The sequence below is a fragment of the Galleria mellonella genome, unplaced genomic scaffold, assembly GCF_026898425.1.
Source record: "Galleria mellonella isolate WM207_F2 unplaced genomic scaffold, CSIRO_AGI_GalMel_v1 utg182, whole genome shotgun sequence".
In the NCBI taxonomy this organism is placed as follows: domain Eukaryota; kingdom Metazoa; phylum Arthropoda; class Insecta; order Lepidoptera; family Pyralidae; genus Galleria; species Galleria mellonella.
Window position 1 is genome coordinate 1,022,266 of NW_026442023.1, and position 18,378 is coordinate 1,040,643.

The window sequence follows — 18,378 nt, forward strand, 5'->3', positions numbered from 1 at the left end:
TCCACAAAAAAGAGACTTCAATGGTGGCAAAACCTGTTATTTTGATTTAAAGACTTTAAAGACAAGATATTAAACCGCTTTAGACAACATTACAGTTACAAAGTAACAAATCTAAAAAAAAAATACAACCGAATCGAGGAACTCCATTTGAATTAAGTTCTTGCAGTATGTGTGATATATTTGCTTGCTTTACATATGTTTGCTTACTAATTAATTTTTTTTTTTTTATATTGGTATTGTTCAGAGTTTTTTTTTTTTATACAACTTAGAATGGCAAACAAGCTGACGGCAAAATGATGGAAAGTGGTAACCGTCGCCTATTGTTCAGACTATAACGCATGCTCCTACTGCCAAAATTGCTTTATGCTTAAGTGAGTAGTATCATTTAGTTATAATTATAATAGTAGATAACTTGTTTAGATTTTATGGGATTGACATGTTAAAAAACAAAAATCCCAAATTAAACGTAGATTAAAAAAATAAAATAAATAATATTATAGATAATCCGGCAGGTATTAGCATTAAGGGAAAATATACAAAACTTCTCACCGTTAGCTTGAATTCCTGCTCCAAGTTTCAGTGGTTTGGCATTAAGCAGCCAGTACACTTGCGGCGGTGGTTGTCCGTGAAGTGTACCGCACACCACTTCAGCGACGCTGCCTTCGCACGCACTCACATTGCCCACTGATCCCTCCCAACGGGGTGGTTGGAGTGCTACCACCTTCCATGACCGGCGTTGCCTATTGGCCGTGCAATGGTATACACCCTGGAAAAAATATTCTTAATATGATACAAGAACGAATACATTTAATGATGCTGAATACCATGCCATATTAGCTGTTAACTACTGAACATAGGCCCCATAAGGGGGCTTTCGCCAATAGTTGCCATGCTTGGCGGGCAGGTTCGCTGCCGTCAGAGATGTGGTGAGTGCGAAAGCGAACCCATGTGTCCGACATATGCCACCTCGAGGGTATATCGTCTGGTTTTGGTGGGTACACCCCCACCTTACGGGGAGATTCCCACAGTACCCATTCTCCTCCCACAAGGTGTATGGGTCTAAAAAATAAAGCATTTTCCAGACGTTAAAAAAAAAGGTTGACAACCGCAGTTAGGCTTTGGTAATGCTGAGGTGATGACCATATAGTTCCCTTACTCGCCTCTTAAAACACCCACGGGATAGAACCTTTTCTACCCCGTGGTCCATTCTATGCCGGGACCACACGGCAAAACAATGATGGTAGATGACCATTAGCAATTGCTGCAATAAAGATATCGTCCAAGTACTCTTCCCACAGTTATTCTTTTATACAACTACGAATGATAAACCAGTTGACGGCCTACTTGATGGAAAGTGGTGACCGTCGCCTATAGACATGAACAGCATAATGGATATCACAGAATACTATGTGACTACCATGGTACATCGCGCGTTACCATTCTTAATGACTATGGTAGAGATGGGCAATCCACCTGGGTGGGTTTAAAGTCTGGTGGGTAAAAACCGGGTGTTTTGGGTTTATTGGGTTTAAACCCCATAAACACCCAAATTTTTGGGTGTTTATGATTTTGTACTTCATCATCGTCGTCTCAGCCGCAAGACGTCCACTATACTGGACATAGACAATATTATTATGCAGCCTACAGAATAAAAAACTTTTAATTTGATTTTGAGTTTATTAAGAAAGAGATGAAAGTAAAATGTAAAACTACAGTCAATCACTGTCAGATTCAGAGTTATTACAAGCGATGAATTGTATAGGTTCGATAGGCTCTATTTCGTCTAAACTGTTATGTTCATTTACTTGCTCAATGAAAGCTTCTAAGGTATTTTCTTCATTAAACTGAATGTCCTCGCATTCAGCTTTATGTTTAAGATTCCAGTTATAACAAATGAATGAAATTTTTTCAGTTCTTTCAGTTGTAAGTCGATTTCTTTTGTTATTATGTATGTAGCCTTGGATACTAAAGGAACGCTCATTTCCCCTTCACATCTGGCAGTCCTGCTTGCTAGAATATAGGTAAGTCAGCCACAGTTACTGACGATCGATATTTAAAGGGTATTGTTTTTGTGCTAAATATTTCATAAAAACGTTATTTAATACTTTGTGGATTATTAATTTAGTTGATAATCACTGGAAGCCACTAAAATGGATGCTAATTTGAGAGATCAAGATCTTCGTATAAAACAGTTAATAAAAGAAAATCTACGTAAGTACTCTTTTTATACCTAGGTAGGTAAGGTATAATAAACACAAAAGGTACTTAGATCGCGTGTGTTCGAAGCATTTATTCTAATAAATTTAATTTAAAATTGTAGAAAGAAAAAAATGTCTGCCAAGCCGTAGCCGAAGCCGATCTCCAAATATATTTGGCGATAGTGAGACCCAGTGTCCAGATGATTTACCCAGCGTCGTCGCAACAAAGAAAAAAACGAGGATAAAGTAAAAGAAAATTTACTGAAAGAAGAAACAAACTGTTCTAAATGCTTAATTTATGGAGAAGAGGATAAAAGAAATGAGTATTTCGGACTGTTAGTGGCTCAAGAATTTAAATATATACGGCCATGTGTGCGAACGAGGTGTTATGAAGAAATTTTAAAGTATCTACGGGAAGCAAAAGGCCAACATGTTGATCAACTGCAACATGAAAACACTGAAAATTAATTACTTTCATTTTATTATATATAGATTTTTAAAATTTCCTGAAATATTATTAGTTAACGTTTTATTTAATATTGTAGAATTGATTAATACAATTTATAAAAATAATTTATTGGTATTACTTACATATTTTCAAAAAAATACGTAAAAACCTATTTTTTTGGGTGATTATGGGAGTTTATGGGTGTTTATTGGGTTTTTACCAAAGCACCGGGTTTAAACCCGGTGCTTTGCCCATCTGTAGACTATGGTGTTATAATTCCGTAATAATGGCACATAGACGCCCATTATGACATGAAGTCTGTGACCCACAGTACCTTATTCAATTTAAAAGTTTTGCAAGACGGCTATATTTATGGATAAAGGTGTCCCTGACGGACTGACTGACTTTCAGACAATCCCTATGAGGCTGGCATAGTCACTCCGATGTACTAAAGCCTCAACAAAAATTTGATTAAAAAATAATTTAAGTTATATTTAACCCTTACTTGAAGGTTTTAAAATGCTAAACATGTGAGTTTTTAATATTTATAACTTAAGGCTAAGAGTGTAGTCCTTAGCCTCAAACCTCGTCCTTATTTATAAAAACTAAAACCTATAAAGCTATTTTAACTATTACACTGTTTTGTGACTTTCATTCAAACTTAGAATTTAGTACAAAAGAAAGAGATAAACCAGTTAATTGATAACATAGCGCTTAGGGAAATTCATCTTAAAAAGTTTAATTTAAATTATTCAGAAGATTTTAATATAAATTGTGTAAGTTTATGTTAAAATCTTCGTTAGCTATAGATGGTACCTACGTGGAACTTGATGTTAGAAAAAAATCAATGATTTAACAATTGAGATTACTCACAAATATGATTTCTCATTTTATAAAAAAATAACGTTATTTTGCATTTTAATTGTATTATTGTAAACTCACAAAGCTATTTGAAATGGATTACTTTTGCAAGTTAAACTGTTTGTTTTCGAACGTTTTTGACAAATTTATGACCGTCATATATTTTACTATCATCATAAAGCCCATATCACTTCCACTCCGTTGTTAAGTAAGACGTATTTAACGATATCCCATTTATTAAAATTCTACAAACCCGCCACACGTTGTGTCAAAAATTTGTATATAAATAGACACTATTGTTCCCTCCAAAAGAATATTTAGCAAAACAACAAAAATTATAAGAATTAGATCACAAAAAAAATAATCTTTAAGGCAGTCTTTATTTATTTGTTTAAATTTTAATGCACAGTAAAATTATGTACATATGGCGGACTTAACATCGGACGGTGTTCTCTACCAGTCAACCGTTGGGCAAACAGAGACATAAGTAGACGGTGCATTATTGAATTGAAGAATTATAAAAAATCATACTATATATATTCATATATAATAAGCATATAATTAAATAAATAAATATATACATACATAAATAAATATATAAATATTACTGCAACAATCAATTAACTATATTAGAAGAGCTAAAGAAACAATCTGTGAGTCAAACAGAGTAACCAGCAAAATTAAGTGTAAAAGGAAAGTGAGAAAAAATAATAATAAAGGGAATGAAGTTTATAACAAGGCCTTTTTTAAGAAATAGGAATCCTTTACATGGAAATAAATACCTAATTAACAGTCAAGTCACAAGCACACGACACTTAAATATATACCAAATGTATTATGCATTACATTTGAAATATTCATTCTAACATCCTTCTTTTGACATGTAGGTATAAAAATAGAATAAGGTTCTAAAAATATATTTGCTATTCTGTAGGTATGAGTATAACAGCATATCTATATAACTAACTACAATTTATAGGCAAGATAAAATACAAGAATATTTTAAGCTATACACGAAATCAATTTTGTTTCAATTTACTCCTTTATATTTCCCCCTTTGCTGAAAATATTTAAAGGAAATAGCGTGCCTTTGAAAGTAACATTTACATGTATCTAAATATCTCTATTCACACTCACTAGAACAAACGGTCGATACCTCCTTTACATACATTACCGCACCAAACTTCTATGCAAAGCATTCTATGAGACAAAATTACAAAATGCATTTCATGTGACGACATAAGAAAATTATGTGTCACGACTCTTTTACATACTCAGAATGTCATAAAAGATAATTAAAGGGTTTTGTTTGTTATGCGATGATAATGGAATGGTAACCCCGCATGCGCTTTCAGTATACGCTAGTGGAACACCAGTGAGAGTTGAAAATAAATACAAGTCTGTAACTCGATAGTAACGAATAACATAACAATTGTTAAACACGATGGTTTCCAGGGGACACCACGAAGAGGTCGATCGAAGAGGTTAAATTGCTGACAATGGGGTCGCTAATCTCTATAATTAATAATCCCTGACCCCCCTCGCCCCTTCCTCGACCTTCTGATTAAGGTGATAAAGTAACATTCAACAGTGGATATAAATAGCCAAAACAGCTAAACGGACTTAAATAAAATTTAGTACACGGGTAGATCAAAGGCAGACTGTACAAAAGTCGTTTGCTTGGACACCTCTATCCCATTCGTGTTTCTACTATGAACCAGTTGTGTTTGCATAGCTGTGTTTCGGTTTGAAGGGTGAGATATGGTAGTAAAATTACAGGGTACAGAGAAATAACACCTGAGCCCTCAGGAATGACAACGCATGGGGGGTGTCATGAGCAAAACAGTATACTCTGTTATGTCCATGGTACTGCTCATATCGTAGGCGACGGTTACCACTTTCCATCAGACGGGTTGTCCGCTTGTTTGCCATTTTAAGTTGCATCACGAGTAAAGTCGCGGAAAAGAGCTAGCAAAAAAATATAACGCTCTTAATAATTATACAAACTTTCTGGCTTCCTAGAGCTAAAAAAAAAAACAAAACATACCTCGTCAGCTACAGTCAAAGCAGGTATAGCGAGCACGTGCCCGTGGGCATGCGATAGATCCTTCCTCTCGTGGCTCCAGGTTATGCGCGGGGGAGGTGACCCCACAGCATCACACCACAGCCGTACCGTGTCGTTTACTTTCGCGGACACCGATATTATACCCTCACTGTCCACTGGTCCAAACTCGTCCTCTCTTTCAAGGAATCTAGATGTAGAGACAGTTCATAATACTATTATAAATCTATATTTACATAAATGAAGTCGGCTTTTTAATGGGTGCAAATGGAATAAATACCCCGCCTACGCTATTGCTGTCTATACATTGGCGGAGCACCAGAGATAGATGATAGATGAGGATGAAAAGGAAGGTTAGTTAGCCTATCGTGATAAATTCGCTAGGAATTAATTACTCATTTTTTATAAACTGTCAGTACAACTTTTCAACACGAACCGGCGTTTTCTTTATCACAATCAGTTCACAATAATTATACTAGGTCTATGGTGTTCCTAATACAGCCCTTAGTGGCTAAGTTTCACAAAGGATCCCAAGAGACTGCATTACTAGAGTACTTAGATAAGTTGCAATTGTTTCTAATCTTCAGACGCTAATGTTTTTAAATCCCGCCGCAAAAGGAGCAGTGTTGCAAGTTTGAAGTCTTTGTTTATCTGTGGCACCATAGCTCCCAGACGAGTTTTCTCCTTATTTTAAAACCGGTTTAAACTAGATTATTTCTCTACTGAAGAAACGGAAACAGTTTATTTCCGTTCCATTCTACTAAATCCTTAATAATATTATAAATGTAAAAGTCAGTTTGTTTCTTTGTTATAGTAACTTAACGGCTTAACCAATCACTATGAAATTTGGTATACTACATTTTTTTTATACAACTTAGAATGGCAAACAAGCTGACGGTCCACCTGATGGAAAGTGGTAACCGTCGCCTATAAACATGAGCAGTACCATGGACAAACAGTATACTGTTTCGCCCATGATACCCCCCATGCGTTACCATTCCTGAGGACTCATGTGTAATTCCTCTGTACGCAGTAAATTGACGCCATATCCCACTCTTCAAACTGATAATATCTGTAAATGTATCCTTACATAATATATGTATTACTCACATATATAAATACATATCATAAAAACACACTTAATCCATTATCGAGGATTTGTATGCTGTTTTTGTACTAACTAGTTTTGCCGCCATCTTACTCTTCTAACCAAAAAGCATTCAAGAAAATACAGATACTTTGCAGCACAACAGAAGTACAACATAACACCTTCTACAGACGTCTTTTTCCAATGTGTCCCTCTGTTAATAATACTTAATACTCAGAAAGATTCGAAATAATATTTTTATTGTTAATCTTTCTTTAAGTAAGCTATATCCTTCTATACAGTACATGTGTACCTAATTTCATAGTGATTCAATAAGCCGTTAAAGCGTTATACAAACTAACAAACAAATTCACGTTCACATTTATAATATTACTAGCTGACTCGGTAAACATTTTACCATATACATTATTTCGAGAACTATACATGAAAATTTATCGTACTACAATTATTATATTCGATTGCCATCTTGCAACCCTATTGCGGAATATAAAAATCACGATTAAAAAACAGGGGTCGATCGTAAAAGCGTGAAAATTTAAAGTTGTATGTATTTTTCAATGCTAAATCATAGTAAAATAAAAATAAAAAATATTGTCGAAAAATTTTAAAAAATATATTTAAGGGTGGGTCATTGAAGGGTATGAAAAATAGATGTTGGCCGATTCCCAAACCTATCCAATATGTACACAAAATTTCATAAAAATCGGTAAAGCCGTTTCGGAGGAGTTTGGTAACAAACACGCGACACGAGAATTTTATATAATAGATTAGTAAGGACAAGCGACGATTACCACTTGGGGAAAAAAAGAGAGAATCAAAATACAAAAAATTCTATGCCGTAATTTTTCCTTTCAAGATAGAGAGAAAAAGGTATACCAACCTAGTGTGTCTGTCGTCTAGTGTAATTTTCAAAAATGTGGTCTCCGACGGAGTGGAACCCTTGCTCAACTCATTTGTGGCTGAACAAATGTACGTTCCACTGTCATCCGCAGTTGCGTTATGTATAACCAGCACTCCATGCCGGGATTCTATTTGTTTTCTTACATTCTGAAACAAAAATTGAAAATTAGAAAGCATAAACGCTCTGACGTAAGATTGAATTTCATACCGTTTTAAGGAAATTATATTTTTCGTTATTATACTATAGAAATCAGTCACGTCCACATAATAATTAATTAAGTTCCCTTAATCACAACACCCACGGGAAAGGAAAAGGTGGCTAATTCTATACCGGGACCTACACGGTGACTTCTAACAATTTATCAGAACACAATTCGTTATACAAGCGATAGAACCAGAGGGAGGTTTTGTACAAAAGTCGATTGCTTGGATACCTCTGTCTCATTCGTGTTTCAACCGAAAAGTTGAGTTTGCATGGCTGTGTTTCGGTTTGAAAGGTGGGATATGGCGTGAATTTACCGGTTACAGAGGAATAAGACCTGAGTACTCAGGAATGGCAACGCATGGGTAGTATCATGAGCGAAACAGTATACTCTGTTGTGTCCATGGTACTGCTCATGTCTATAGGCGACGGTTACCACTTTCCATCAGGTGAGCCGTCAGCTTGTTTACCATTCTAAGTTGTATAAAAAAAAACACACAAAGGTGATCAAAATCTCGCCTTAGATTAGGGCGCGATGCCGCTTCTGAACTTGATTAAATCTTGCTTTAAAAAGTATGGGACGCTTACCTTTATCTCTCTCCACCATTGTATCACAGCAGGTGGCTCTGATATTGGCTCCTTGCAGTGTAACACGACGGTATTATGAGGTGGCGCGGTCACCACTCGCTTCCTTGTGCTACTCTTGCTGGGTATCATTTTTGCGACCGTCAACTTCGCCGGCACAGACACTAAACTGATTGGCCCGTACCACACGACGCACTGGAAATGCAAAGGACTTGATAATTTTATGCAAAATCTAATAAACATCAATAGAAACATATAATTTAAAATATTATTAATATAATATAATAAAATTGAAACTAGATTTAGATTTTCGCGCATCCCGTCAATATTATAAATGTGAGTGTTTGTAAGGATGGATGTATATTTGTTACCCTTTCATGCAAAAATTACTGAACGGATTTGAATGAAATTTGGTGCACGGGTAGATTATTTCTAACCTAATTTAGCACATAGGGTAATATACATACATATGTGATACGACACCCACGGGAAAGGAAGGAGGCCAATTCTATGCCGGGATCACACGGCCATTAATGACTTATGTGGCAATAATACATCATACATGTACAATTATTGTAGACCGAGTAGATAATGGCTGATGATAATGATTATCATCAGCCATTATCTATCCACTGCTGAAAATAAACCTCCCCCAGAGACTAGTATAAGGAACGCTCTGAACCACCTGTATACGCTGACTCACTGCAATGGATTTGAGGTCGTCAGTCCATCTAGTGGGGGTTTGTTCTAAACTACATTTGCCCGTACGGGGTCACTACTCAAGAACCTTTTTCCCCCCATCGGCTGTCAGTTCTTCGATCTATAGTTATGGTGAACATCAAAAGTTAAGGCACGCTCCGTTTTATAAGAAAATACTCGTATACACAGAACGATCTCAGTGGCCACATTTTCGGGCTAACAAACACAAAATTATCATGAAGACAAACGTGGCAAGCTTACATTTGTCTTCGTAATCACTTTCTTAGCTTAACTGAGAATAATTGTGGCTTTAGTCAGCAAATGTTTTAACGTTGCCTGATTTTCATACTATAAGCACGTGAATCGAGCAATTAAATCCGAGCAATTTGATACGTGTATGTACCTCGCTAAATTAATAACGGATATATAGATATTAGATACGCCTGATGAAAATGATAATGGGTTCATAGATATTAGATATATTTCTATAATAAAGACATTTTGATAATAATAATCTGTTTTATGTATTTATTGGAATATAAATAAAAATTTAGATATATTTACTAGCTGACCCTGCAAACGTTGTTTTGCCATACATTATTTTTAGAAAATTTTTTTTTAGTTCAATCAAAAATAACTAACACTATAACTGTGTTATCTGTGGCATAATCATATACACATACATAAATAAACACATACATCCAAACATATACATATATATACATACACACACAAATATATATACATACATATACATATATACGCACAAATACATACAAATATACCATACTAATACACATATATATATAATTGAAAGAGGAATGAAGTGTTGTAGGCAATTAAATTATACTTTATTTATGTTAGTAAATTATTCAAAACAACAAATACATATGAAATTACAATTCTTGATAGCTATCTATACATCGATAATATTTTTTTTTTATATTTTTACTAATCATTATGGCAATTAAAAAATAAACAAAGATTAATCTCTCAGCGCAATGGATTGTACAATATTTTTGGAATACAGGTGGCTTGGGACCGTTCCTTATGACAGTTTATGGAGGAGACTTATGGCACATCAAGATCATGATAAAACATATACCTGATTTTAAGTTAAACCTTTTAAGGTTTTATACCTTTTTCATAGTTGAATTTTTTAAAATTCAACTATGAAAACTACATCCAATTTAAAACAGTAATTTTTGGGTGGTGTCGACATATTCCTAAAATTATTTTTATAAATTTTTTTTAAAATATCTATCTACATCTTGATACAATTATATTAGTAAGTAATTAAGTATAACAATATAATTTATTGTTCAAATTTAATAAGAAAACTGTCATTTTTGAGGGAGATTGTTAGTAATGCGGACTAGTAGTGTCATTGCTAGCAATATGCCCTATCAGGTCGACCTACACATGGCCCCCACTGGAAATTATCATGCTAAATTCCAGATGCATTCATCACGATGGACTAACTGACCTGCCTTTTCATTCTCACCTATTATCCCTCACTGGTACCCCGCCAGCGTATACCGTTGGTGCAGGCGGGGTTACCGTTCCATTATCATCCATTAAAAAAACGCTATCGATACGATCTCTTAATTACTACAATAAATATAGCCAGTTTCAATGAAAATTAATTAAGTCTATATTCAAATATTATATAAAGGAAAATTAAGGAACTCCCCATGTTTACCGTTTCCGAGAATAGTTTCAACTTCATCCATAAGTCTTCTTCAGGCGGCGTGCGGCGCTTATACTCTAGATTTAATGAAAATGTAAACAAAAGAATAATTGATCCAACTATAATCCAAAGTGCTGGTGTCCAATAGTAATACAACTAAAAAGGTTATTAATTAATTGAAGGTTTTGATTTATTACTAATTTCATTTAGAATATTTCTGTTAAAATTACAACAATATTTGTTTACGTTTTCATTAAATTTAATGAAATAAACTATTGCTACCTACTTTAGAAGAAACCTATGTCCAACAATGGACTGTAGTAGGCTAATTATAATGATAGTTACCTGATACAAAGTATCTACAGTATTTGATTTTACTTCCACGATCAGTTTAGTGTGAACATTCTTGTCGGTGACACCAGCAACCTCTGTCCAACTGCTCTCTGTGTGATTAGGGAGGGCCCACCGCCAAGTCAGCCGCTCGCCAGGGACAGTGACCTCGCACTCGAATGTTACATTGGCACCCACGGGTGCTATCACCGACTCTGGGTACTTGGTGAACTTCATTTGGATATCTGAAACATAAGAACATCAATATTCATCACTACGTATCAAAAAACATATACAAATCAAGTCACTGTTCATTTGTACAAAGAAATGGAAGAAGCTTGAAAAATACAAGACGGATTTCAAATTTTTACTAATAGGTGATGTATAATATAGATGATAAAAACACAAATTCGCAAGAATTTGTGTTTTTGTTTGTCTTGCTCTAAATTAGAATCCGCTAATCTTCAAAAGTATGGGAACATGATACAAAAAGGCCGAATTCCGTATGTTAGTCACATCTGTATGGATCTTCCGTAGCCGGGCTGAATCAGCTGTTTTATTTTACTACGAACTTGACGTGAAAATAAATCCTATGGATCTCGATAAATGTAGAAGTAGATATAAACTCCTCTGTCATTTTCTTTTACCAAATTGGCTACTACATAAAGGAGGATAATGTTTATAAGATGTATGTTTATATGTAATTCCGGCTATATATGATATATATGTAAATCTATATGAAATATATATGTAAATCTACTTTTTAGCCGTTTGTGTCCAGATATGTTCAGACCAAAGGACAACAACGTAACGCGTTCCACAATCATAGCAGTAATAGTTAAGACAATTCTATGCAAAAAAAATCTAGACGAAACTATGCTACTATATCTAAATATTTGTCCGTCCATCAGAAGCAAAGTCGTTATTTCACACATCATCGAAATGCATAACATAATCTAAATGGGAAAAAAAATAAGCGATAATCGGAAGATGCCATTACAATCACGCAGTGTGCATGCCAAAACTCAGTCCCAACTGGGTGCCTAATAAAAATAATAAAAGCAATCCTTGGTGGCCTTGGTATCTTGTTACCCACACATTTTATACATGGATGACGCACTCAATAACACGAGGTTATTACTACCTATACAAACGACTTCCATTCCACTGTAGCTTTCAATAAAGTTCTGTATTTAATGATACCTCCTAATCGAGCTTTTGTTTTTTTTTTTTCAGTAAAATATTTTATATACCTAACACAATTGGACAGATTGTATACTGTCTGATGATAAAGTCAAAAGTTTCTGAAACCGACGTGTAGGTGTATAGGTATGCGAGGAAATATAAAATTTGAAAAAGGAAGAGGTGTATATATATAAAAATATCCTTGAAGCTTAGTTTTCTCTGCTTTATAAGCAAGTACCTACATAAACTAAACTAAAATAAGTATAAGCGCTAGACCGGTGTTTACCAACTTGGAGCCCATGCCCCATAGTTAAGGGGGGAGGAGGGGCAATTAAAAATGGACTCGAAGCAATTTTAACCCTCTTGCTCCGGGCCCATTAAATGCAATTCTACGAGTAGATATCGATGCCAAATTTAACAAAAAATTTAAATTAATGAAATACTGTTAATATTTATTAGGTATAATTTCGTGTGGAAATGGGCAATTAGAGTCGTCAAGTAAACTTTGTCGGGAAAAATTATGTATGGATGCTTAAAAATTTTAGAAATGTTCAAGTAGGGCATGGCATAAAAAAGGTTGGGAAACACTGCACTAGATAATACATAATAAATACGAGTAACAGCAACTCCAACTACCTGATTAGCGAGCTAGAACAACTTACATTATGAGAAACCAGGCAATGAATATTTGGGGCATCACCTAAAATACTAGACCGACTCCTATTTAAAAATGTTTGTTTCCTAAATAGATCTAATCAAGAATCGAAAATAGAATTCTATTTTCACAAAGCAACATATATGTCGAATATGATAGTATTTAGAAAATTAAACATTTTTGACAACAAAGAAATATTTTTTGTACTTTCCATTATAAATCAATCATAAGACTAGAGTGTTATGTCCCAATGCCCAGCGATATCCTGCAATATAATTCCATGCGGGAAAACTAATTGACATGATGAAACAGAGAGAGACTTTGTACAAAAGTCGATTGCTTGGGTACCTCTGTTCCATTTCAACCGTATAGCTGTTGTGTTTGTATGGCTGTGCAATATCAAGTCACACTTCAGGAATCCATGCTTCATGGACGAAACAGTATCTCTGTTATGTCCAAACCTACTATAGGCGACGGTTACCACTTTCCATCAGGTGGGCCGTCAGCTTGTTTCATCATGATATAAAAAAAACCTACTGACCTGTTGTCATTATCACCTATCATCATTCACTGATACTCCGCCAGTGTATGTCAATAGTTCAAGCAGTAGTTGTCATTCCATTTCCATGAAAATATACCTTATAATTTCACATGCATATCTCATATATCATTCTAATTGAAAAGTAGCCATACGAAAAACAGTTTACGTGTAAAATAAATAATTAAAAATTTTGCCCCACAAAAAATCGACTTCAGTTGTGACAAAACTAGTTATTTTGATCTAAAAATTAATCTATTTAAACCAATTTTGATAAAATCTCTTTGGGACCAATCTGTAAGTATATCCTTTTAGATAAAAAAAAAGAATTTTTCTGAACGGTTTAGAACGAAACTGACAGAGTTATGAGATAACAAACATAAAAAAACTCTTTTCTTGGTGTAATTGTTTATACTTGTAATAAATTTCCTATTGTAACCTTTTAAAGGAAACAATAAAGAATATCTCTCTATATATCTATCTATCTATCTATCCTTCTTCTTTTTAAAAGTCAGTTGATAAACGGTTTCAAGTCACGGTTTTTATTCTAAATTAAATAATAGTACAAGTAATTAGTGATATCTTTCTTAATGATAACCAGATACAACTAAATATTGAGATATATTTGGCGATTCTGTAATCTACAAGTAGCAAGGTTATCTTGAAGTGACCTCAAATGAATAGGTATTCATTAATTCCAAATTCTTGAATATAGTTCTCACACTTATGTAAAAAAGTATTTATATAAATAAGTGCCACACAATTACACACTAGTGCATATTGCTCTTAAAAAAAAGAAACTTTCTTAAACAAACACGTGTATGTGTGTTTACATAAAAAACAATAAAAAGTCTATGAAATATCTTCTGGTGAAATGTACGACTAAATGATATTATGTCATAAATATACATATATTGTAAATATCTTACATATATTGTAAATATTTTTTAAACGTTTCAGTAAATTATGTGTTATCTTGCGTAAGTCTAGAAAACAAACCATATCAATTACAAAAAGAAACGTGAGAATCAGTTCAAAATTGACGACATATTTGTGTAATAGCAAAAAAAATACGAACTAAGAACTTCCTTGTTTTGGAACTCATTTTAATAGTCTTTAAATTAAAATTTATTCTTTAATTAAAATTCTTAAAAATTAGCATCCCCTATTCCATAGAAATCAGTTAACGAACTTTTGTTTATGCAACCATAAGAAGTTATTCATTACTAGTCTTTACCCGCGACTTCGTCCACGTGACCTGGATAACGTTGGTTGGCCGGGATAAAAAGTAGCCTATGTCCTTCTCCGTCCCAAATAGCAGATGTATACCAATTCGTGATAAATGGTTGGGCTGTTAAAGCGCCGAGAAATTGTTACAAACAATTTGTAACAAACTCACTTTCATACTTACAAATATTATAAATATATAATACTCGCATTAGTAGGGGGAAAGGGATTGTTAGTAATGGGGTCAATAGCCCCATTACTAGCAATATACCATGTTAGGTTGACCTCTACGTGATTCTCCCTGGAAACCATCGTGGATAATTCTAGTTGAATTCGTCAGGATGGGCTAACTGACTTGCTTTCATCCTCATCAGTCATCTATCACTGGTGCCCCGTCAGTGTATACCGATAGCACAGACGGGGTTATCATACCATTATCACCCATTAAAAAAAAACTCGTATTAGCGAGGATTTAAATCGAAACAAAGTATCATGATATATAACAAATTTCTAGAAAGAGCGTGGGTCGAAGTGTAAAATTACTTTTAAACCTTTCTTACGCACTAAATCAATCGCGAAACCGCGCAGTGAAAGGTCCAACGAGCCTACATCGTCCCGATTTTGGGGTAAAATTAAGTAACTTTGCAATGCTTCTTTACCGATAACCATAATATATTATAGCCAAAGAGAATTACATAATAATATAAGCGATATAAAAACTCATACTTGAAAAAAAAGCGACCTTAAAAGGAATTTATATAAAAATCATTTCCATGAAATACCTCTTTCGCACTTTTGTTTCGCCGCTAATAAGCACCTGTGTGTACGTGATTGTGCTTCTGTTTAAAGGGTGGGATGCGGTAATGAAATTATATAGTACGGAAGTACAACACATTAGTCCGAGGGAGAAAGAGATTGTTAGTAATGGGGTCTAATATACCCATTGCTAGCAACATACCCTATCAGGTCGACCTCGACCCGGTTCCCCCTGGAAACCGTCGTGGTTAATTCTAGTGGAATTCGTCAGTATGAGCTAACTGACTTGCCTTTTCATCCTCACCTGTAATCCATCACTTGTAATCCCTCATTGGTGCCCCGCCGGCATATCCGGATAACCTAGGCGGGATCATCACTCCATTATCACCCATTAAAAATTAGTCCATGAGTCTATGGGCGTTACGGTATATTCTGTGATATCCATAGTGCTGTTGATACGTAGGCGAAAGTTACCACGTTCCATCAGAGGAGTCATCAACTTATTTGCCAAACAAAAACAATAACTATAATAATATTTAGAGAATTTCATCTACATATTATTATTATGAAAACGAACGAGTTTATAACAACAAGTACGTAACTGTAAATATTTCTTTTCTCATTAAAAATAAACAGAAAATAAATAATGATAAAAAACAGAAGAGAGGACAGATTAAGAAAACATAAAAAAAAAACAAATGAATCAATCTTTTTCAAAAACATTCCGCGTTAAATGAATCTCGCTGTAAAAATCTGTAAAACATCGTGTTATTATTTTTTTTGTTTTCTTTATTCATATTAGAATATAGAACGGACAGTAATAATAATATTAAAAACAAATTTTGTAAAAGTGCGTATTAATAGTAAATAAATAATATATATTTAAAAATAATTATAAATTAAATCATCTGACTGTAAACATTTGTCATCGTGAAATAAGAAGAATAATGATAGAAAACATAAAAAAAGAAGTGAATCTGTACAAAAACATTCCGAGTTAAATGAGTCTTTCGCTGTAAAAAATATAAAAAGCTTTAAAATCTTATGTAGAGCAGATATAACAGTCAGTCTGGTATTCTAGTGATTTCTTTGTAGTAATAAAAGAATACCAGGCTCTCTACAAGAGATCCTATTAACATGGAATGTCTTTTAAAAGATTGATCTATTTAAATTTATATATATAAAAAATCCCGTGTCGCGGTGGTTCGCGGTAATCTCTCATCGCTCAACCAATTTTATGACATTTTGTAAATGTACATAAATTGACGACATTTTTTTTTTCTAATAAAAAAGAAATGCAATAAACAAGTGACAGTACAGGCAAAACAATGTGTGACGGATCAACTAATTTATTTATAATCCTTACTAATATTATAAATGTCAAAGTGAGTTTGTTTGTTTGTTACCTTATAGCGCCTTAACGGCTTTACCAATCAATATGTGGGATGAATCACAAATTGGTATACGTGTACTACAAAAAAGTTGTAAACACCTTTTCATCCCGATCAGTAAACATAAATCTACCAGAGGGAGACTGTGTACAAAAGTCGATTATGTCCTGTTATGTCCATGGTACTGCTCATGTCTATAGGCGACGGTTACTACTTTCCATCAGGTGGGCCGTCAGCTTGTTTGCCATTCTAAGTCGTATAAAAAAAAAAACATCCCGGTCACACTAACAAAGCCACGGGTGAAAGCTAGTAAAAATATAAAGCCGATATGTAGTCTAAATGTTATTTTTCTCAGTTAAACCATAATTTTATCATCGACTACGTACCTACATATATTCTTATTTAATTACATACCAAAACATATATAGTATAAAAACAATATTTCTGCGTCAATATATTTTGCGTGTTTTGATAGTGCTATAAAAACCGAAGATGGTTAAATGCCCAACTAGATATTAAATTTTATTAATACCACATCGACTATGAACCAGTCAAGCGATTCAAGAAACATGATATTAAAAATCGATCTTATTTAATTGCCTAGAGATGGAGGTAACGATAAGCAAAAATAGATAATATTATTTTAGGACCACGTTGTCCAGTGATTCATGATGGAACAAGCGAGACTGGAGTATTAAATACGAACCTGATTCAGTCCAAAAATATATAGCTAAGTAATCCGAACTAGGAAAAGTATATAATAACCAACAAGTAAGATAATTTGCTCTGCAAAAAAAGACCTACTACTTAAGACTTTTACCTTAGACTTTGTACAAAAGTCGATTGCTTGGGTACTTCTATCCCATTCGTGTTTCTACCGTGAAGCAGTTGTGTTTGCATGGCTGTGTTTCGATTTGAAGGGTGGGATATGGCGTGAATTTACAGGGTACAGAGGAATGACATCTGAGTCCTCAGGAATAGCAACGCATGTAGGGTATCATGGGCGAAACAGTATACTCTGTTATGTCCATGGTAGTGCTCAGGTCTCTAAGCGACGGTTACCACTTTCCATCAGGTGGGTCGTTAGCTTGTTTACCATTCTAAGTTGTATAAAAAAAATTCCTACCCTCATCCTAATTATTATTTGTGGTCAGCGTAATATGTTTTTATCCATATTACAAAAAGATTTGGCTTATAGTTTTACGATCGGACGCCTGCCTCTTTGAGAATATAAATAACACTATAGATATCAAATTGAAATTTTGATGTTGAAAATAGGTTTAAAAAAAAATAGTTCCTCAAAATCGATCCCATTGTGTTACTGAATCACAACAAAAACACACGATATCGTCATTGTATATGTTGCAGTCAAAACTCTTAACCTGTCAAAAGTACTATTGACTAGCAAAATCAGTCAAAAGTACTTTGTAGTTGTTGTAGTTTGTACAAAAGTATGCTTTAGACACTAAACCTTTAGACTAAAATAACAGTTAAAAAGTACCTAACCTAACCTAACCGCAAACTTGCGGGGGGAAAGGGATTG

At 34.2% G+C, this 18,378-nt stretch overlaps 1 protein-coding gene across 2 annotated transcripts in view; it reads right to left on the bottom strand.

Moving 5' to 3' along the window:
• The window catches only part of LOC113513763 (interference hedgehog-like), a 67,664-nt gene that overhangs the window by 15,583 nt on the left and 33,703 nt on the right, over nucleotides 1-18,378 (bottom strand). For both annotated transcript variants that reach the window (XM_052893624.1, XM_052893623.1), the window contains exons 3-7: nucleotides 11,099-11,328; nucleotides 8,368-8,559; nucleotides 7,558-7,724; nucleotides 5,555-5,759; nucleotides 550-766 (exon numbers count right to left, since the gene is read on the bottom strand). In XM_052893624.1, the coding sequence (XP_052749584.1) occupies nucleotides 550-766; nucleotides 5,555-5,759; nucleotides 7,558-7,724; nucleotides 8,368-8,559; nucleotides 11,099-11,328 (1,011 nt within the window). The remainder of the gene's footprint in view (nucleotides 1-549; nucleotides 767-5,554; nucleotides 5,760-7,557; nucleotides 7,725-8,367; nucleotides 8,560-11,098; nucleotides 11,329-18,378) is intronic.